Source organism: Camelus dromedarius, chromosome 29 (genome assembly GCF_036321535.1).
Source record: "Camelus dromedarius isolate mCamDro1 chromosome 29, mCamDro1.pat, whole genome shotgun sequence".
In the NCBI taxonomy this organism is placed as follows: domain Eukaryota; kingdom Metazoa; phylum Chordata; class Mammalia; order Artiodactyla; family Camelidae; genus Camelus; species Camelus dromedarius.
This window is the reverse complement of record NC_087464.1, coordinates 15,174,791-15,196,773: the sequence shown is the minus strand read 5'-3', so window position 1 is coordinate 15,196,773 and position 21,983 is coordinate 15,174,791. Positions and strand designations below refer to the sequence as shown.

At 56.3% G+C, this 21,983-nt stretch overlaps 1 protein-coding gene across 4 annotated transcripts in view; it reads left to right on the top strand.

The window, feature by feature from the left end:
- Positions 1–1,483: 1,483 nt before the first annotated feature.
- The window catches only part of NTRK3 (neurotrophic receptor tyrosine kinase 3), a 335,000-nt gene continuing 314,500 nt past the window's right edge, over positions 1,484–21,983 (top strand). For all 4 annotated transcript variants that reach the window (XM_031440537.2, XM_031440536.2, XM_031440532.2 and 1 more), the window contains exon 1: positions 1,484–1,775. In XM_031440537.2, the coding sequence (XP_031296397.2) occupies positions 1,528–1,775 (248 nt within the window). In that variant the 5' untranslated portion in view covers positions 1,484–1,527. The remainder of the gene's footprint in view (positions 1,776–21,983) is intronic.

Here is a 21,983-nt window from a genome sequence, read left to right as displayed (position 1 = left end):
AGTACTGGCCTGGTGCTTGCCAAAAAATGCCCCTTGCATCTCAATTTCCCTGGCCGGCCGTTTCTTCCGCACGCACGGCTCGCTCGGGGCCACCTCGGACCTCCAGCGCAGCCCTTTCGGCTCTAGTTCCTTCGTTCCCCGCTCCCTGCCGGCCCAAGGACGCAAAACCCACCGCCAGGAAGGCACAGGGGGCGCGGGGGCACCAACTCAGCCGTGCCCCGCAGTCCCCTCCCATCCTAGCCAAGCTGCCGGACTCGCGATTACGGAAATGAGTGTCACTGAGACCAAGGACCGCGAGTCCGCGGCCCGGGTTCCCGGTTCTGGGTGCCGCTCTGGGGTTCCCGTGCGCGCCTGCACCCCCAGTCGCCTTCTCCCAGCCTGTGCCCCCCACCCAGACTCCAGAGCGCTCCCCGGTCACCTCGGCCGCGTTCATTTCACTTCCTCTCACGGTCCGGATTGCAGCAAAACCGGGCAGCGCGAGGGCCAAAAAGTGCAAAGGAGAGAGTCTTTCCGCGTCACCGTCAGCTCGCCAAGTCCCCCTCCCCAGTCCAGACCCTCGCAATCCCAACTGCAACTTTTTCCCTTCCGTCTTGCTTTCCCCTTGGCTGCGGCGAGCGGGCGCCGGGCCGCTAGGCGTGGAACCGGCAGGCGGCCGCGCGGCTGCGGGTGGCGGTGCGGGCGAGAGCCGCGAGCCGGCGAGTGGGTGGGTGGGTGGGGAGGGAGGAGGGGGGGAGGACGGGCGGGGAGAGAGAGAGAGGGGTGTGGGGAGGGGAGTGGGAGAGGGAGGGAGGGGGTAGATTCCGCTCTCCTGCCGCTCCCAGCCGGGGCGGGGGGCGGGGGGAGGAGGCCGCGAGGAGGGAAGGGAGGAGGGAGGGGGAGAGAGGGAGGGAGCCGAGGAAGACGCTCCGATAACCCGTGCGTTTCGTAAGGCTCAGAGCACTTGTACATTTCTGCAGGCGCTCGGCGAGCCATTCGCGGTGGCTGCTGCAGCTCCGACTGCATCTTCCTCCTCCTCCCCCGGGCGCCGGGTGTATGGATGTGTGAGTGTGTGTGAGTGTGTGTATTTTGCAGGTGTGTCCGTTTTAATTCTGCCCAGTAGGTGGGACTTGGTGACTTTAGCACCATATTTTCCTTTTCCTTTTTTTTTTTTTCCTTTTTGACTCCCCACCTCTGTTGCCACCCTGCAAAGTCTTGGAGTGGGAGAGCGCTGTTCGCTTTCCAAGACCCCGGACTCGGCGAGCCGGCGAGCGCCGAGCAGGCCACCATGCCAGGCAGACCGCGCCACTAGGCGCTCCCCGCGGCTCCCACCCAGCGGCAGCGGCGGCGGCGGCGGCGGCGGCGGCCGCGATGGTTTCAGACGCTGAAGGATTTTGCATCTGATCGCACGGCGTTTCAAAGGCAGAGGCCCCCCTCCCCCTTCCCCCCTCCCTCGCCGTCTTTGTTTCCTTCCCCCCCAGCTCTCCCCACTCCCCCCACCCCACCCCCCTCTCCTCTCCTCCTCCTCTTTTTTAGAAGCAACGATCGGAGATGGATGTCTCTCTTTGCCCAGCCAAGTGTAGTTTCTGGCGGATTTTCTTGCTGGGAAGCGTCTGGCTGGACTATGTGGGCTCCGTGCTGGCTTGCCCTGCAAATTGTGTCTGCAGCAAGACTGAGATCAATTGCCGGCGGCCGGACGATGGGAACCTCTTCCCTCTCCTGGAAGGGCAGGATTCGGGGAACAGCAATGGGAATGCCAGCATCAACATCACGGACATCTCAAGGAATATCACTTCCATGTAAGTCAAGCGGCCGCTCCCTAGCCCGCCTCCCCCCTCGCTCCGCGTCTCCCTCTCGCCCGCCGGCCCGCGGCCGGGAGCCGGCCCTCCGCCCGCCCCAGCTCGCCGCTGCCTGCTGCCCGCCGCCCGCCGGGCGCGCGTCAGGCTCGCTCTGGCTCGGGAGATGCTCCCGAGCTGCGTATTCCAGGTGTCTCTGGCCTTGGCGAGGCGTGATCCGGTGATGCGTGTGTATGCGCCTCTCCCCTGAGAGGACCCCCGCCGGCCGGGGGCACGCGGGCCCCGGCTCCCGCCCCCGCCCCACCCGCTGCGGCTCGTTTCGAGGGTGCGAATCGGGTTCTTTGCCCCCCACTAAATAGCAACAGTTTGGCCACGCTCAAGTGGAATAAAGTAGACGATGTTCGATTCCCTGGCAGCGGCGCCGGCAGCGACAGCAGCGGCGGCGGCAGCGGCAGCGCTTAGCCTGGAGGGAAGGTGACAGATAGGGACTGCTCGCGATCCAGCCGAGAGGATTAACTATTTCCTTTTGGAAACAGCAAAACACGCTGTTAAGTAAACAAGTTGGGAGCTGGCAGCTCGCAGGAGACTTTGGACATGTCGAGGCCGTCATGGACGCCTACCTCTTCCCTTTCCCTCTCGCCCGCCCTCTCCAACCCCATTTTGGGCATTTCCGAGACACCCCCTCCCCTTCCCACCCTCATCTGCATCTGGGCGCCTACAGATCCCGTCCCTGTTTGAGCTTTGATAACTGTTCCAGTAATTCCGAGTCAGGATGGTGAAGGGAGGAGAGCAGGCTTGCGTCTTTCGGGGATGGGGCTTCTCACAGGCTCCTGCAGATACATTTATTTGGAAAATTGAACTCTGACTGGCGTTTGCTTGGTTCTGCCCCGTCTGAGTGAGACCCGTGGTGGCCTGCTCCCTCTCTCTTTCTCTGTCTCTCTCTCTCTTTTCGGGGGGTGGGGTATTTTTCTTTGGCAGGGATGAGGGGCAGAAGCCTGGGCAGAGAGAGGGAGCCTGGGCAGAGAGAGGGAGCCTGCCCAGATCTTCTTCTACTAACCTCAGCCAGGTGACCCCCTCCCACCCTGCCATCCAGAGAAGGGTGTGGAGGGCACTGGGAGTGTTCAGGGGAAAGCTGTCGCCTGTCTCCTCCCAAGGCCCCCACCCCTTGGAGACCCCTGAAGTGGGTGGGTTGCTGAGAAGGGTTGGCCCTGAAGTCTTGGCTGGGTTCTGAGGAAAGCATTTGGGCAGACCCAAGAGGGGCTGGATTCTGCCGTGGGCGCTGCTCTCCCAGGCGCCAGCCCTCCCTCTGCCTCAGCGCGATGGGGCTGCAAAGCTGGGAGGAATTGCAGTCCTGCTCTCTCCAAAGCCCGCCAGCCCTCTTGGCTTGATGGAGACTCTGCTGGCTTTCTTGCAGCGAACAGTTTGAAGGGAAGTGTACAGTTCAGGAGATGTCCCTGACTCCTGGCCCAGGAGACAAGCTTGATCCATATCTTGGCTGTACCATTCCCCCCTCCTTCAACACCAGCTGGCCCGACCCGACCCGGGGTGACAAGATGAACAGCTGAGGGTAGCGTGAAGGGGAGGGCAGGAGAAACAGGATGGACCCAAGGCAGCAGCCTCTCCCACCTGCAGGCCACAGCATTCCAGCATCCCCAAGGATGCAGGGAGCAGGGGGGAGAGCGATTGTCTGGGGAACTCTGACGTGGAAGTGCACTATGGGGTGGTGGTAGGTGTGTGTAGGGGGTGGGGTGGGGGGAGCTTAACAGTGGGTCCAGGAGCTCAGGAACTGGACCTAGGGATTGCCAAGTGATTGAGTGGGGCAAGGGTTGGCGAGAAGGTGCCCCCACTGCCCAGTGTGGGTCTCTGGGAGCTGGTGAGCCTCATCCAGCTTCTTCTCTACTCCAAGGATGTGTGTATCTGCAGAAAGCCAGTGGGAGGCAGGGATGGTCACAATCACACAGGCTCTTTACGGCCACACAGAGGTGTCCCTCCTCTGAAAATGAAGCTTGGGAAAGCAGTTTGATAGGGAAGAGTTGGGTTGGTCTTTCCAGGCAGAGGGTCCACGATGGGGCTGCGGGAAAAGTCAGTGATGGGAGGGGAGGGGGGTGATCTCTTCTCCCCTTTGCAATCAGAAGACCCCAGAGGGCATCTGGGAGGACAGTGAGCCGAGAATAGATTGGGGACCCTCTGTGTCCCCATTCTTGTTTTGGGACTCAAAATCTTTGGCAGGAAGTCAGGGCTCCTTTCCTTAAATTCACTCCAACGCCTAAGAGCCAGGGAAGTGGATTCCTACTTCGGCTGTGCCGAGTGGCAGGTGGAAGAGGGTCAGAGGTCATGTGTCAGATGACCCTTCCTCGCCCCACCTTCTCCCCAGTGCCCTGTTATATCTATGGCTGGTATTGACCGAACTGGGGAAGGGCCCTGCCTTCTGGCCCAGAGGCAGGACCATGGAGAGAAGGAGGAGAATCCTGCTTTCCCTGGGAAGCAGATGTCACCATCTCTGTCTTACCCCTGAGGGAGTGGAGGCTCAGGGTGGCCAAGTAACTTTCCCTAGGGCACACAGCTCCAGCAGTGAGCCAGGCTTAGACCTCTGCCTGTCTGACCCCAAGGCCTAGGCCCCCCACTCTGAGGGGCTGCCCTGGGAGGCAGGCTAGAGGGAGGGCCTGGAGGGCAGAGAGGTGCCCTCTGGGCAGAGGAGAGAACCTTCCTTTCATGTGGCTCAGGAGGGGAGCTTCAGTTGAAGCCTGGGCTTTACTGGAGAGGAGTGTGTTCTTCTGATGATGCTACCAGAGGTATGGCGTCCGGGGTCCCTGAGCCTTCCATCAGCCTGAAGCTCTTGGTGCTGGTGTTTGCCTAGGGGCGCAGCTTGGGCAGACTCTGGGGGTGAGGAAGAGGCTAGGGCAGAAGCTGGGTTTCCATCAGGCCTAACTAAGGGGGCTGGGGGCGGCTGCCATACACCCACCCTCCTGCTCTTGGGGCTGCGGAGCCCTGAGGACCCTCCCTTGGGTGCTGAACTGAGTTTTCAGAGGGACAAGAGATTCCCTGTGGTCCTTGCTCTCGGGGTGGTGTGTGGGGCTCCTGTGCACCCATCGGAGGCTGGCTGAGGGCGCCTCTGGTGGGGGAGGTGGCCGCCGCGTTAGTATCAGGAGGAGATCAGCTGCCAGGCATCAGGGCGGAAGTGTGGGTCTCACCTCCTCTCCTCCCAAGGGGCCCTCCCTTTTGGCCTCTTTCTGTTCGGGAGGCCAATCCCTTTGCCATCAGAGCTTTTGACACACAGTAACCTTACCTAGAAGGGTCCAGGCGCGGCCACACCCAACCAGGCTCTGACGTCACAAAGGCAGAAGGGTGGTGGCTGGGAGGTGGGCGGTCTGGTCTCTAGGCTAGGCCTGCCTGGGGCCTGGCTAGGAGTGGTGCATCCTTGGACTGTTAGAAAGAAGAACTAGAGGGAGGGGACGGATTGCTGGGCTGGGCGTTCTTGGGCTTGTGAAGACCACGGGCTCTTGGCTGGGACCGCTAGCTGCCAGCTGGGTCTCCACGCGAGCCACCACAGGGCCCCTGGTGTTTACAGCCCTCTGGTCCCTTTATTTCCCATCTTCCCTGCAGGCCCTTCCCTGGCTGGGTGAAGGATCATCTGGGCTTTGGCTGTTGTTCTGACTCCTTGATTCTTAGCCTTTCTAAGAGTCAGAGTGCCAGCCTTGACAACTACCGGGGAGAGCTGGGTTGCAGGCTGGGGCGTGGGCCAGGCCCCTGGAACATCATGGCGCTCAGTCAGGAGCTCTCACATTGGGGCTGGGCCGGAGGGAGGGAGGCAGCGATGTGAGGGGTCTCTGAGGTGAGATTTGGAAGGGGAAGTGGTTCTAACTCTGGGGAAAGTGGTACTTCCATAGTGAAAGCTGGGGACCCTGGATGGCAGAGGTCGAGGGATTTTTACGTGGAGCTCAGGCTGTGGATGGGTGGGTTCCAGGGCTCCCTGGAGGCAGAATCTTCAGCCCAGGTCAGTTTTTCTAGACACACCCTGGGGCCCAGAGCATCTGCTCTGCAGCTCCAGCAGACCTGAACCCGTGCACCTTGGGGTCAAACCAGCCCAGCCTGGCCCTAGCTTTGAGAGTGCTTGTCTGGCCCCCGAGGGCGGAGCCTGGAGCCTGGGAGTCAGCCCAGTATCCTGCAACGGGTGAGCACCCTCCTGCATGGCTGAAGGGGGCTGCACTGCCTGAAGAAGGGAAGCGCCCAGTGCCTGCACCCCTGGGAAGCTCTCCATCCTTGCTCTGCCAGTCACTGCTGGCTGCCTCCTCCTCTCTGACTGTGGGGGTGGATGGGGCCCCCACCCCAGCTGACCCTTGGGTAGGAATGTGGGTAGCCTGTGTCCCTTTCACGATGGTCTTTACCAGTTCTGAGGCATCTCCACGGCCTCCTGGGGTCCCCATGTCTGGTGCTTATACTGAGATCACAGATACCATCTCCAGCCTACATTTGGGACCTCCAGTTGGTCAGTGGTGGGGCAGGATTAGAGAAAGGGACACCTGAGTCCCACCCCAGATCTGCCCCTTACCTGCTGTGAGCTGCAGTAGAAGACTCTAGCCTTCCTGAGCCTGGAAACCCAACTATGAATTGAGGCCAAGGGGCAGTGTTCCTTTCAGCTCAGACATCTGCATTCCCAGCGCCCCAGGAACATCCCCAGGGAGGCTCTGCTAGGCCACTTCTAAGGGCTCCAGCTCTGGATCAGGGCTTACCCTTGGGAGGAGGGCAGCGGGTGCTCCCTCACTGGCCTTGGCCGCTGTCCGGTTTCCCTTCCTTCTTTCCCCTCCCACCTCTAGAGGACTCCAGGCCGCCCAATTTGGAGTCACCAGAGCAAATGCCAGGCTTAGCAAGAATGCGCCGGAGCCTGCGGCCTTTCATTAGAGGCTGGACGCCCAGCTTCATGGTGCCCATTCTCCACCTTGAGCTCGAGGCAGGGGACACCCTTGTGCAAAACCTCAGCTCATTGCCCGAGCAGGGGTCTCTGCTGGGTGTGAGAGGAAAATGTGAGAACTTTTCTTTCAAATTATTCTTGTCTGGGAAAGGGAATATTTAATATTTAATGTATGGATTGAAGGTGTATAAGCATATAATTTAATAAATAGGAGCGTTTGGGGGCCATGAGCTACATTTTTTAATGCTAAAGCATGCATAATCAGAAAAGCTTGGTGCTCATTGCTGTTGTGCTTGGAAGGGCCCTAGCTTGTGACGGAGCCAGGCTGATGATGCGAAAGGTGGTCCTGGAGCCCCTGGCTCCCCACATGGCTCTGTTCCAGGGAGGGGTTGGTTATTTGGGAGGGGGGAGCTGGATTTCTAAGGCCCCCTAGTCCTGGAGGCCCGGCCAGTTCTCAAACGACAATCCCAGTAGCCTTCCCGACCCTGCCCTTTGTCCCTTGTAGTAAATGCTCCATCTCCCCCGATAGCCTCCGTTCCTTTCTGTCATGCTTTCCAGTTTCTAGTTGTTGAGTTTGCTTCTGCCACCCCTACGTGAAGGACACAAGCAGGGATTAATAGGCCCATTTTCCTGATGAACAAAGCAAATGAAGAGCAGACCTGGAGTCCCAGTGGTTGAGGGTCTCATGAAAGGAAAGACCTGGGAGAATCTTGAGGCCCGTCCTCTGGTGCTCCCCTCTCTGGGTCCCTCAGCTGCACTCTCTCCCTGGCTGTGCCCTGCAGCTGGACACCCTGTGGATTGTTGAGGAGGGAGACGCAGACTGTTTTCATCCAGAAAGTTCCTTTTTTCCCAAGGGGCAGCGTTATGGGAACGGCCCATCTGTGAGGGACTTGTGGAAGGAGGCTGGGTGTCCTGGCAATGGGGTCGAAGTGGAGGCTGAACTCGATCCCCCAGATCTGTTGGTGACTGACTGAGCCATCAGCTCAGGTCGTCTGTCATCCCCTGGTCCTTGCTTGCCTCCACGTTGGGAGACACGGACACTCCTGGGGGCCGGCCTGCTGGCAGCTCCCCTGGGATGGGCTGGGCCATCAGATCCTCAAGGGTGAAGACTCCAGAAGCTCCGTGAACCCCCGCGGGGAGCCTCAGCTTTCTGCCGAGAGCAGGGCTTCCTGGAATTCAGAACTGGAAGGGGTCGCTGGGGCCCGCTCCTTCCTCGTGTTACCTCCTTGGGTCCCAGGAGAGACGCAGAGAGGCGCAGGGACATCAGGGCCCGCAGGTGACTGGAGGACGTCCCTCCCCAGGTGCTGGTACCGGCACTGCCTTCTCTTACTCCGTGCTGGTGCCCTTTCTGGGCACTTTGTCAAAGCCAGAGCCTCTCCCACAACTGTGTCTCCCTCTGGGGCCATGTTTCCAAATCTGGGATCCCCAGAGGCAGCAACTATGTGAGGCTGGCAGCCCCAGGGCTCCTCGCAGCCGGCAGCCCACGCCAATTAGAACTGCGCTCGGTGAGGGCTCTGCTGAGCTCTTGTTACTTACAGGGGTTGGGGACCTGTGGGCGCAGCCAGCTTGAAGCCTGTCCTTTCGAGCCTCACTGCTGCCCCTGGCCCTGCATTTGGCTTGTCCCATCAAAAGTCTCTCCCACCTGGGTGGGAGGTTCAGGATTCTGTCCCCAGACAGAATGATCCAGCAGGGAGAGGAACTTGGAGGTTGATGTCCCCAGGAGCAACTCTGGACCTGGCCTCTTCCTAGCTTTGAACAAACCCCTTCCCTCCTCCGGGCCTCAGTTTCCTGCACTGTGAGATGAGGATAATAATAACTGTCTTTTAACAGCACTCTGAAGTCAGTGGTCCATGTCATACCCGGCAAAGGGAAAGCTGTCGATACGTGATAACTCATGACAGCTAGCATTTACTGAGCACTTACTATGTTCCAGACACTGTTCCAAGTACTTTAGAGGGTATACCCCATTATGCTCACACCAACCCTTTGAGATAAGTACTACTATGAGCACTACTATTACTATTATTATTAGCACTAATATACTGTTATTAGTAGCATTATTAGTACTACTATTAGAACTATTACTGTTATTAGTCCCATTTTACAGATGGGGAAAACAAGTCCAGAGATGGATTTGACTGGCTTCATTTCACGCAGTCAAAAAATGGCAGAGGAGTCTGACATTTAATGTTAAGCTCTGTTGCCTACACTCTTTTCTGTATTCTTATGCATACAAACATGCACTGAAATACGCTCACATTCACGAATCTAACACCATCATGATAAATTAATAATAAAAAGGTGGACATGAAGGTCTGGGAGGATCCTTTATTTTATAACATATCAGTTCCCTAGGTGAGAATTGCCCTGGCTTTGGTTGGAGATGAAGGCAAATGAGATAATGGTGGGTCTGGTATTGGCCAAGCAGTGCTGGCCGGCACTGTCACAGACAGGCTCTGTGGTGGAGGAGGCTTTGGGGTCCTCCTGATCTGTTCACAACAGCAGCCTCCTCCCGAGGCCATGTGTCAGCCAAGCCTTCTCCCTAGGCCTCCTTGACTACCCCATGATGTCCTGGCCTCTGAGGTCAGGTCAGCTCCCACAGGAGACCAGGTGCCAGCTGAGGTTGGCGGGGATTCAGGAAGCTGGCAGCTGGATCCCGGCCAGCGCCACTCTGGGCTGAGGCACGGTCAGCAGGACTGTGTCCCTGATTGCCCATGGCCAGAGAGAGCCTGGGTGGGAGAGTGGAGGGCTGGGTGGCTTCTCCCATGTCTAGCTTTGGGACTCCAAGGCTGCCACGGGATGCAGAGCAGAAGGGGGAATGTCTGATGTATCCACCTAGAGCTGGAAGCTGATGTTGAGAACACTTTTCCTGAAGGGTGAATTCTGGTTCTTCCTGGCCCTTCTCTTGCCTCCTCAAATGAGCAGGCTTTACTCCCCTCTGCCCTTCCTCTTGCCCTGTCTCTCTACCTCCATTGCTCAGGGAAGCTCCCCCTGTCTCTCTGTAGGGATGAGTGATGAGCATGGGGGTGGCTATCTCTGTGCCCACAGAGGGAGCTGGAGGACCCAGCAAACTGCTAAGACTGCAGGGCGAGCTTTTGTGGAAACACCCTATTTTGCTACTTCTTGGCTGGAAGAGTTCACCACATCATAGAACCTCTGTGGCCTGGGTTTCCCCTTCTGGGAGTTGGCTCGCCTCTGGGAATCGGAGCCCGTCTCCCTCTCAGGGTCACTGTTGGAGCAGGGTGATCACATACTCGGTGGGCTCCCCAAGCAGGAGGGCGCCATGTTGGCTATTTCCAGTTCTAGACGTCTGGGAGTGTTTCTGAATTAGGAAGATCAAGTCTTTAGACCATAAATCATCTGAGCTGGAAAGGGGCTCAGAAATAATTGGGACCAAACCCAGTTTTACAGAGAAGGAAGCTGAGGCCTCAGAGAGGTGAATGGACTTGACTACTTGACGCAGTCACCCAGTGGGTTCCTGGCACAGTGAGACCAGAAGGCTGAGCCACCTCCCCACCCCCACCCTCTGCTGGCGTCTGCTCTCGGCTGGAGGGATCTGGGCTCTTCCAGAGGCAAAGCAGCCTCCTGCAAAGAGAAAGAGTGGATGAAGGGAGTGATCTTAGATTCGCAGTCCTAATCCAGTCTGCCTCCCACAGTAAGCTGGGCGGTGTGCGCGCATCTGGGGGCGTCTTTGCGCACGTACAAGTACATCTCCTCTGTGTTCTGTGCACATCACGACTGCGATCTCCGTAAACAAGCCCTAAAGCCTTTGGCTTCCTGCCTGCCGAGATCATCTGCGTCTAGACTCCCGGTGGCCACCAGAGGGCAGTGCTGCGCACAAGACTGTCTGAGGCTGGCGGCAGCCGTCCTCTGGAGCTGGGGATGTGGCTCCAGTCCGGTGAGATGTGCACTGGTTGACCTGACTTTCAGAGCCTTTCTTGAGCCAGGGCTGAGCAGGGAGGTCAGCTCTCCTTTAGGTGGGACCTCTCAGCAGAGCTAGCCTTGCTTCCATCCTATCTGCAGCCCAGGCATGTGAGTCTCCTGGACCTGAGCTTCCCCAGAGGCAGCTAGGAGAGAGCCCTGGCTGGATGGAGGTTGGGCTGGCGTACTCTCCTTCCCACCGGTCTGTCTTGGCAGCAGCAGGAGGGGTCAGCACACCTGGGGTCATGGAGGGGGTAACGGAGATGAATGAACAGGACATGGTTCCTACCCAGGAAGATCAGTCTTGGTGGGGACACAGAGAACTGGCCAGATGGCTACACCATGGGGTTAGTGTGATGGAGGAAGGGAGCCTTATGAACCCCCTCAGGCCACTGGATGTGCTGGCCCAGGTGTGGCGGCATCTTTCCTTTCTCTTTCCTGCCCCTTCCCCTATCCCATGCCAAGAATTACTTAGACATCCTGGACCAGGAGGTACCAGGTCCTGATATCTACCAGACCTGAGAGCTTGGTGCTGTCTCTTAACGTCTCTAGACCACCTCTGCTCTTAGAGATGCTCATTTAAAGTGATGGGTATCAAAGTGCCTTGCAAACCATGGTCCTATGCCCTGCCTGGACTGGCTAGTTTTGACTGTTCCCTTTTGGTGAGGACTTCTGGTTCTTCTTGGGCTGTTCTAGGCAGTCTTCTATTTGAGCAGGTGTTGTCTTGTTCCATGCACTGGGCGGTCCATGAAGGAGCCTTGTCCTGCTAATGTGGTTATCAGTTTTGGAGACAGGATCTCCCACTTCTGTGGTGGGTCTTAAGCTCAGGGGCAGGAGTTCTGCCCTGAATGCCATCACATGGCGGCTGGACCCAGGGCTGCAGGCGGGACCCTCTCTGTTGTGGTCAGTCTCTTCCACATCCTTATTTCTGATACTTTTTCAAGGCTGGTCTCCTGAAGAGCAGGGATGAAGGTAACATTTATAGCCACACTTCTGGGCCAGAGGTTATTTGCACAGACAACCTTGCTTATGGATGGAACTCAGTGAGGCTTGGGTTCACAGCTCTGCATCTTACCAGCTGTGTGACGCTGGGCTGGCTACTTTTTTTATCTCAGTTTTCTCATCGGAAACAACACTGATAATACTGGGTTATTTGAAGATTTTGATGAGAATGTGCGCGTGTGTGTAAAACCCTTAATGCTCGTCTCTCCTTCTTGTTTTCTGCCTCTCCCTATTACCACTGTCCAGAGCCTCATCCCCACAGGCACGGATACTTTATGTGACCCTCATCTGTTCTCCTTGTGTCCAGTCACTCCTCCTTCCACTCATCCTACACACCCTGGCAGATTAATCTTTTAATCCAGGGTCTTCTGTTAGAATAATTCCTGGGCCCCGAGATTCTCAACGGTTCTTTTGTGTGAAAAGCAACTCCATGTTGTAGGAACAATAGTGGCTTCTTGGGCCAGACAGCTTCAGTTTAAATCCTGGCTCTGCCCCTGTGTGTGCTTAGGCAAGTTACTTAACCTCTCTGAGCTTCAGTCTCGTCATCTGAAAAATCAGGCTAACTACATCCATCTTCCTAGAGTAGTTGTGAGGATTGAATGAGATCATGGTAAGTGTCCCATATGATGAAGGCACAGAGGCCAAACTGGCAAGTGTTACAATAGGAGTCTCAGAGGTGATGGCCAGTGATGTTTCTGGGTCCTTGAAGAGTGGGATTGCAGGGGAGCTAATACCCGGGCCGGAGCTGAGGGAGGCAACAGAAGGACCAAGATGGTGTGTATCTCGCTGAGGCACACATCTGCCAAAAGGACAGAGAGATTGTTATGGCTCCTACTGAGAGCCGCAGTTGGGAAACCCACTGGCAGTGTCCAGGCAGAGCCTTCCTGCTGCCTGCTTCCCTCGCTCACCAGCCTCAGGAGTCTGGATGCCAGGAACCTGCACGCGGGGTAACTCAGGAGCACCCGCTTCCTCGCGGGTGTTGCGGTTTTGCTGTTCCTCTTAGCCTGTAGAGTTTACCGCTCACTGGATGATTCTCTTCCAGCTACTGTAACTGACTAGGCCTGTCAGCTACAGATGAGCTCCAAGACCAGCCGTGGGAGGAAGGAGTTAGGAATCCAGTGGGAAGGAGGTGACCTTTAAGTCCCTCCAGTCCACCCTTAAGAGCCTTCCATGCACCTTCATTCCAGTTCCATGGTCAGCCACAAGAGGGCACTAGACCATGATTTCTGCAGGGAGGGAGGCACTATTTATCCTGCCTTATTATGATCATGCCTTTGAACAAAGCTGCACGTGGTTTCCTCCCCGATGCCAGCATCTCTGAGGGTCATGGCAAAGCAACTTGATTTAACCAGAACCCATAGCATGGAGTCTGATATCTCAACGGAGGCCAAAGTGGGTAGTGGGAAGGTCATGGAATTTGGCGTTTAACTCATGTTCCAGTCCTGGCACTCCTCCTTGCTTGTTTTTTTAAACTCTGAATAAGTTACTTAATTTCTTAGGGTCTCCTTTTCTTCACCTGCAAAGTAAAGTGTTACTGGGAGATGTTGCTGTGGGGATTAAATTGTAGGATGTGTGGAGAGTGTCTGGAACATGGTGGATACTCCATGACTGACCGTCTGTCTTTTCCTGGAAGAAGGCTAAGTGAGGACACAGTGCAGGAGATATTTATGGGCTCCTGTCCGTCTGGTGGGGGTCACTTTACTCCCCAAGGAGCGCACTAGGGTTCCATTTCATTGGGGGCAGCAGTGACACCAAGTGGCCAGAATGGAGAACAGCGGCGTATTCTGATCTGGTGGGGTGGCGATGGTGGACTTTGCTGGGGAGGTGTTGGGTATTGTTGGGGGCAGATGAGACTGAATCTGCATCAGGCTTCAGAGGATCCATCAGCTGAATTTCTCTCGCCTTCGGATGCTAGCGGCTAGAGGTGGTCCTTGGAGGAAATGAGTGTGATGATGGCCATTGGGAATGTTTGTTGCCTGGGCCAGTGGGATGAGCCCACAGCTGCAGAGCACACCTGTGCACCTGCCTGAACTGTAGCCGGCCAGTCCTGGCATCTAACAGCCAGACCCCTCCTGGTGTCTCCCTTGGGTATTACTCTTCTGGAGATGCTTTAACCCACGGTCTATCTGGTTGGCCTTAGCTTTGAGATCTCTGATGCTCAGCATGTTTATATGGAAAACGGAGAGGGGAGGGCTGGGCTGGTTGACTGAGAGGGCTCTTCCAGCTGGGATTTGAGTGTCGACATTATTTCAGGTCCTTTATTCAGTGTGTGTGTGTGTGTGTGTGTGTGTGTGTGTGTGTGTGTGTGTGTCGGGGGTGTGGGCTCACCTGGGAAGGATTTACTTCAGGCTTTACTGGTGCAGAAACTCCAGCGCAGAGAAGGGAGGGCCCTCCCCCTGGCGGAGGCGTGGCTCTGAGGCTGGAAGTGGGGTGTCTCTGGCGCCTCGTCTTGTATAGCCTCTTTATGATCCACCTGAGATCCAGGAGGAGCCCTGGCAGACGAGCCGGGCGCCGGAAGTTATTTAGTATCAGCTTTGCTCCAGATTGTGTCTCTGACTCCTTGCCACCTCGTAAGTGGCAGTCATTTTAACAAATGTGGCGATAAGACACCAAGTGGGAAATAACGTGAGAAATGGGGAGGGGGCGGGGGCGTGGAGGAAGGGTGTAGTTTTATTCCCTCAGCAGAAGCCTTGTCTTGGAGGCACTGGGGGGTCAGCTGGGGCCCCTTGAAGCCCCTGGCGGTGAAGGGGAGGGCGTGGAAAGGAGCAATGGCTTCTAGAGTAGGTGGTTGAAGCGGTCCCTCTTTTGTGGGAGGACCCTGTGTCCTCTGGGGGCATCTGGCTCCCGTCCCTCGGGCAGGTGTTGAAGGCAAGGCCCTGTATTCTGTGTTTTCAAAGGACTGTCTTCCAAGTGCATAACAGACAGCTGACGGGGGCCTGGCACCGGCGGCGTGTGCATCCCACTGGGGATGCTGGGCTGCATCTGGACCTGCGCTGTGGGGTGCCCAGGTGTCTGCCTGGGCACATCCCAGCATCTGGGCTCTTGGGGAAGGACGGGCAGAAGCCCTGGCTGGGCTGGCCCAGTCCTTCCTTCGGCGGGACCCAGAGAGGAGGGAGCCAGCCCTCTTTCATCCTCACTCCTGACTCCAGCCAGGCGCCAGGCCTGCTGCTCAGCGATGCGAAAATAAAAGGCCATGGCCCCTCCCTCTTGGAGTTCAGAGTCAAATCAGGGTGGCCAGCTTTAATCAAGGATGCCCAACGCAAAGGGCTGTCTCAGTAGCAACAGGGGCAGAGTTTTAGAAAATGTATCAAATGCAAAGTTTAAAGAAAAATATACAGATATGAAAATATGGTTTCCCTGGGGTGGAGAGAGTGCAGTTTTCCTAAATGGAGATTTAAAAATTCTTGATTTACCTGTTCTCAGGCTCATCTAATTGGAAACAGGAGAGCTGGTTGTCAGAGTGTGGCACTGGGAGTGACCTTGACTCATGGCCGGCCCTGCTGCTTGTCCACAGGGGCCCTGCGGTATCTTAGGGGGAGTGATGTGTCCAAGGCAAGGGAGGAGAATTATGTTTCTTCTCCTGTCACTTTCTGACTGTGAGAGACAAAGACTTGAGGGCCAGTGGTTTGTGGGGATGGTGACCCCAGCAGCCTGAGGGAGGGGCAGGGAGACAGGGAGGGCGGGAGCCCAAGGAACAGCGTGTTCAGGAGCCAGCTGCTGACCTCTCTCGAAGCACTCATTTCTCTATTTCTGCGTTTATTCAGCGTGTTTATTTGAGAGCCTCTGAGGGCCCGACCCGTTTTATGAGAGCTGGGAAAGCATCAGTGAGCAGGACAGACGATCTCTGTTCTCCCCGTAGTTACAGGATGGGTGGGGTCAAGCCCTTTTCTCCTGCCGCCTGGACTCTACCTCCAGGCTGGGGGGGTGGCGGATTGGGGTGCTGATCCCCTGGGTCCACCAGGCCAAGTTCCTGGGAGAAATTTCCGTCAGAGGGTGACTTGGGTGGGGGGTCAGCCTTCCTCCTTCGTGTGATGGTGGATGAGCACCCAGGTAGGCAAGCAAAGACTGGGCCCAGCTTCCCTTGCCCAGCACCCAGCCGACTCTCTGCCCCACCAGCTGGCCACGACCAGGACAGTCCACCCTCCCTCGTCCCAGCTCGAAGCAGCACCCTGGGCCCTGGGGGAGCCGTGGTGTTGGAAAAGCAACCTTATCCGTCCCTGCCCCTCCTGCAGGCATCATTGTCCAGGGTCACATCCTGTCTCCATGGAAATGACTGGTCACTCTTCCCTGCTCCCCATCCCTCCTCTGCCAGTCCTGGGCCGCAAGCTCTGTGCCCACCCGGGTGATTTCCTTCTGTCAGTCACTCACTCAGGGCCCCTGTTGCCTGGACTCTGGTCAGGTGTGCTCTGGCCTCAGGGCCCTGCCCTGTTTCCTTCCCCAAGGACCTGTCCTCACCTGCCCAGGTGGGTCACTGGACAAAGAGGGTGGCTCGCTCAGGATCTTAGTCCGGCGGGGACTCTCTGGCACTCCACCCACCTGCCCTGTGCAGCTCAGGCTCCTGGACATGCTTTTTTCCTCCCGAGCGCTGTGTGCAGAAGCAGGGGCTGCGTTTTCTCAGGCAGCCAGCACGTGATGGGTGCAGTAGAGACCGGTCGAATAGGATGGGCACATTTCTACTGGACTGTCTCTCAGACCTACTGCACATCCCAGCTTGGGGACGGTGCTCACACCTCTGCCCAGAGTGCCGGGCACCTCGTTCTCCAGCCTCCCACACCTCTGTGGGCCTTGGCTTTGCCCTCGGTGGAGCAGCTGCTGGAGGAGCCTTCTAGGGAAACTTGACTCATTGCAGGGAAGGCAGACGCTGCGCAGTGACCGTGGTCCAGGTGCTGCTCTAAGGACAGTCTGATTTTAACCCCATTTCGTTCCCAGTACAACCCACGAGGCGGGTACCATTAGCATCCTTATTTTATGAGTGGCGCTACAGACCTTGCCCTAGGTTACGCGGCCAGTGCATGGCAGAGCTGGGGCTGGGACTCCCCGGGTCTGCTCCAGAGGCCCTGCTCACAACCCTGGTGTTGTAGGTGCTCTCAGTTCTTGCCCTAATCCCCCGTCTGCCTTTAGTCCTTGGGCTCTGAGCCCCTCCCGCAGCTCCCAGCCACCCCTCGGCTAACAGGACACAGTGCCATGATGTTTTGTTTTCAGCCTTGGTGGCGGGATGGAGGGTGGGGCAGAAGGGACCCTGGGACCCAGAGGAGTTTGGGATCCTGGGATTCGGCCACATCCTGAGAATGTCCCGTTAGTGAGGGCACTGGGGCAGGATGGAGTGACCTCTGGGGCCTGTCCCGTTTCTGCCACCGACTTCCTGGGTGAGTCTGGGCGAGGCACTGGCCATCTCTGAGCCTCCGTTTTCTCATTTAAAAACAGGAGGCCTGACCAGGTGATCTTTGAGGCCCCTTCTGGCTCTGACCTCTTACTTCCAACACGGTGGCTGGGGACACGGTGGAAGGCTGGGGAGTGCTGAGGCTGCAGGAGGACTTCTCTGGGGGTGGACTCTGTCGGGGGGAGGGTGCGGGGTCAGACCCTGGTGGTCCCCACACTGGTGTGTGCGTCCTGGTCATAGGAGGCCTTGCTGACTCGCAGGCTGCTGGGCCCCACCCTGCAGTTTCTGGTTCCGCCTTGCGGTGGGGCCTGAGGCTGATGCCGTTTCTAGTAAGTACTCAGGGGAGCCAGACGCCACCTCTCCAGGGACCGCACCTGGAGAATGACCGTCACATGGACGGCCCAGCAGCACCCTCGGAAGTCAGATCACAGCTGGTGTGGTGTTTGGCATAAGACTTTAATGAAGCTTCCCAGGCTGCAACGTGTTTGAATGCCCGCATCTTCCATGCGCGTTCTGACAGTGCTCACCCAGGAGGTGGGTTCTCTCTCCGCCTGGCTTTCCCCTCTCCTCTCTGTCCCCCCGATAGGGTGCCTGGCTCCATCCTGACCTCGGCCCCCACTCATCTCGCCCCACAGAGCTGGGCTTGACCGAACGGGCTCTGACCTATGTCATCTGATATGGGGTTGAGAAATGAAAGCATAGCTATGTTTTTTAGCAGGCCTCCCCAGGCTCAAGGTTGAGTTTTAAAAACTCTCTGGGTGGCAGGGAAGTAATTCGGTGACTGCGGCTCAGGAGCCTTGGCTGGGTCCTGAGTGCTCCAGGGCAAAGTTCAGACTTCTGCGTTCCTGTTCCGGCTGTGGCATCTCTGGAGTCTCGCCTCCCTTTCTCCCCGCCCCCACAGGAACCCTTCCCCCAGCCAACCGCACCGGCTGGGCATCCCAGACGTTCCCCAGCATTTCCCACCCTTGGTCTTTGGTCAGCCTACTTCCCTTGCCCAGAAGTCTTCTGGCCGTCATCCTGTCCCTCTGGGCCTTAGCTGTCGCTCAGGCCCCCCCTTTGAGGGGGTCTCTGTTGTCCAGACTTGTGTTACTGGCTGCTCTCTCGTCCCAGTCTCGGGAGCACACAGTCGTAGCCGCAGCTGGTTTTGAGCACTTCTGGGCCGTAGGAACCAGGCCAGTTTATGTGACATCTCATTGAGCCAAGAGCTGCTCCCATTTCACCGATGCAGAAACTGAGGCCAAAAGATGCAAGAGCTTGTCTAAGGCCATCGCTGTAAATGGCAGGGTTAGGCTTCAAGCCCAGGCTGACTTCCGGGCCACGGTCTCGCGTTCGTCACAGCAACGTGTGCAAGAGTGAAGGCGTGGGAAGCAGCTCGCACGTCATCAGGAGGGGAGGGGTGAGGAACCGCACGCGTGGACAGGCTGGAATCCTGCCTCGCAGTTGGAACCCTCGTTCTCTGTGTAGTGATGTGGCTGTACTTTGAAAACATGATGCTGATGAAAAAACAAGTTGCAGAAGGACGTCCCACATATGTAAGGTAAAACACGGTGACCAATATAGTGTATTATTGGGGGATATAGATATGTAGCAAAAAGATACAACCATGGTCTGGGTACAGACCGATTTCATGAGAGGCCAGGTTCTAGGAGGAGAAGGAGAGGAAATGAAGGGTAAGCACAGGGCTCTTAACTTTCTCTGTGATGTTTTTCTTCTCTCTCCCTCTTTTTTTTGGGGGGGGATCTTTGCATAGGACAAAATGGTACTCTGTATTAATACCAGATGATGGATAAATAAGGTGTTCAATATATAATCCTTTGTTTTTTTTCTTTGTTAGAATAAAACTTTAAAAGCTTTAAGTAATGAAAAGCTGATCACACCCACCAGACTTGTAACCTAAAGTAAAAACAATGTTAAACCTCTCTGTCCGTTGCCTCTCTTCTTGGTTTGCACACAGCCGACCGAGTCCTCCTAGTGTCTTCACATGGCCTTCCCTCTGTGTCTGGGCCCTAATCTCTTCGTTTTATGACATCAGTCATAATGGATTAGCGCCTGATGACCCAATTTTAACTTAATTACCTCTTTAAAGACCTTATCTCCAAACACAGTCACATTCGGAGGTCCTGGGGCTTAGAACTTCAAGTTACGAATTTTCGGGGAGAGTGCATTTCAGCTTCTAACAGTCATGAGATTAAAAAAAAAATCTGCATGTCTGCTGAAATGAAAACGGACTTTTCTTAGATTTTCTGAGTGCAGAAACCTGCAGAAGTTCATCAAAGCTGAATTTTCCTCAATTTTGGTGCTTTTAGCTGCTGGTGCCTTAAACACATCTGCTTGTTTGGCCTTGTGAGCAAAGGAGCCCTGTGTGTGTGTCTGGCAGAGTGGGGGTGGGGATTGCACATTTGCAGGAGAAACAGAGGGGGTAAAGGGGGGGACAAACACATGCAAGCCAGTGCAGAGTCTGAGCAGGTCCCCGAGGATGGCTCTCTGATGGTCTGATGTTTAGGAGATCGCAGGTAGAAATCAACAAAACCGAACTCCGTATCAAATGCACCACGCACTGTCTCTCTTATTAACGAATCCACTCTTCCAGCAGTTACCCGTGAGCACCTCATTTGTGTCACCTCCAACTTAGGCACCCTGCTCCCCGCAAAAATGACAGTGGGCCGGGACCGCAGGCTACAGGGATCTGGTTAGCAGTGAGGAAGGACTTCCCAAAAGAATGGGCCACAGAACAGGGCTATGGAATCGCTTTCCTTGGGGCAGGTAAATAAGAAGGATCCTCCCAATTTTACTGTTTCATTATGCAAATTTTCAAGCACACAGAAAAGTTGAAAAATTTACAGCGGACGTCCGTGTCCCCACCAGCTGGGTTCTGCGAGTAATCTTTCCCTCTCCTTGCTCTGTCACAGGTCTGTCCTTCTCTCCGTTCCTCTAGCCGCTCACATCCACCTTGGTTTTCTGAGGCATCTTGGAGAAAATTGTAGATGTTTGTACCCTCCCCCTGAACACGTCAGCATGTGTATCATTAAACTAGAGTTCAGTATTTATTTTCGTTGGGGGTGGTATGTCTAGTCAATGAAATGTATGAGCTGCAAGTGTACATCCTCTGAGTTTTGACAAATGCACACACCTGTGGGACCCAGATCCAGCAAGGTCTAGCGCATTGCCATCGCCCCAGAGAGTTCCCCCACGCCCCTCCCCAGTCTCTGCCCCCGCCTCCCAGAGGAAGCCCCTGTTCTGCTAGTTTCCCACAGTACAGTGTTTCTGCCAGATCTACAGCTTCGTACAAATGGGATCACCCGATGTGTATTTAGCAAAACATCTTTAAGGCTTATCCACGTGTTGCTGAGTTGTATTGCATTCTATGCAGTGCCTGAGCTCGTTCAGTCTCCTCGTTGTCGGAACCCTGGCTCTTCCCAATTTTGGACTTTGGCGGGTAAATCCGCTCTGAACATTCACGCACAAGGCTTTTTGTGAACATGACACTTTCACGTCTCTCTGGTCTGTCCCCAGGAGTGGAATTTCTGGGTTGTGTGATATTTCACTTTATAAGACACTGCCGGATCTCTTCCCCGAGTGGTTGTACCAGCTTACACAACAGGACCGCTTTTGATTAATCTGGGTTAGGACCCACACAGGTACATGACTCATCCAAGCAGGTGCTGTTGTGTCTTTTTCTTGCAGAGGAGGAAATTGAGGGCACAGGCGTGGCAAGGCCACACAGCTGGCAGGTGGCAGAGCTGGGACCCTGCTGACTCGAAGCCTGTGGGGTTTCTGTTGTGACGTGCTGCTTGCAGAAGCAGGCAGAAAAAGCAGGGGGCTGTTCCCGGGCACCTTCCGGTGTCCCCAGCCCCAGGATGTTCCTGGTCCTCTCAGAGCACCCCTGTTGTCTCTGACACCATGGAAGCCAGGGCCAGGTGGACATCTGGCAATCTCTGGCCTGTTTTCTTCGTATTCTCCATCCACACGAGTCGTGCGGCCCCTCTCAGGACCCTGGGCTGAGTCCTGTGTGCGATGGACAGATGGAGACCGGACTGGCCCCCTGGTTCCGCATCTCCCTCCGGGGGGATGTTCCACTTCTCAGTCTGAGGCCACTGCTGAGCCCAGGGCTGTAGCCATCAGTCCAGCCTGCCTGGTCCTGCCTCTCAGAGCCCATAGATGAGGTGGGGGGCAGCGAGTGGGGACACAAACGGGCTTCCTTCCTTCATGGTGATGCCGTGATGCACAAGACAGATAAAGTTTTGGGCCTTGGAATTCAATGGGGAGGGATCATCAGTGTTGCCATAAATCACTCAGATAATGTCAGAGAGCCGTAAGTCCCAGGAAGGAACCAAGCAGAGTGATGTGATGTGAAGTCAGATCTGGAGGGGCTGCTCCTGTGTGGGGCTGGGTGGGGCGAGGCCCCAGGAGGAGGGAGCCACTCAGCTCTCACTGAACAGTGAGAAGGAGGCAGGGCTTCGGGACTCCCAGAAGGTAGAATTTTCCAGCCAGTGCAGCACTTCCGGGAAGGGGCTAGAAGTGTTGTGGGGGGGGGGGCGGTGGATGGAAAGGAGGCTCGGGGAGGGACGGGATGCAGTGGAGTGAACCAGGGTGAGGGGGAGGCTGGGGAGGTTGGAGAGGTCAGCAGGCCATGGGAAGGGGTTTCGATTTTAATCCGAGTGAAATTGGAGGCCCTGGAAGGTTACAGGAGATGACTCAGTTAACATATTAAGTGATGGTGCAATGTGTGTGTTGGAGAAAGCACACCAGCTTATGGGATGCTCTGGCCGGAGGAAGAGGAAGGGACAGCTGAGCTGAAATGTGAAGGATGAATCAGCCCTGTGCTGGGGCCACACTCGACGGAGGGCTCCTCCAGGTAGAGGGAGCAGAGTGAAGGAGGTCCTGGAAGCAAGAGGAACCTTTAAAGAGTGTGAGGACGTTCATTCTGGCTGGGGAAGGAGGGAGGGGCCAGTCAGGCCCAGGCCAGGGGAGGCGGGCTTCTCCAGACAGCTGAGAGCCT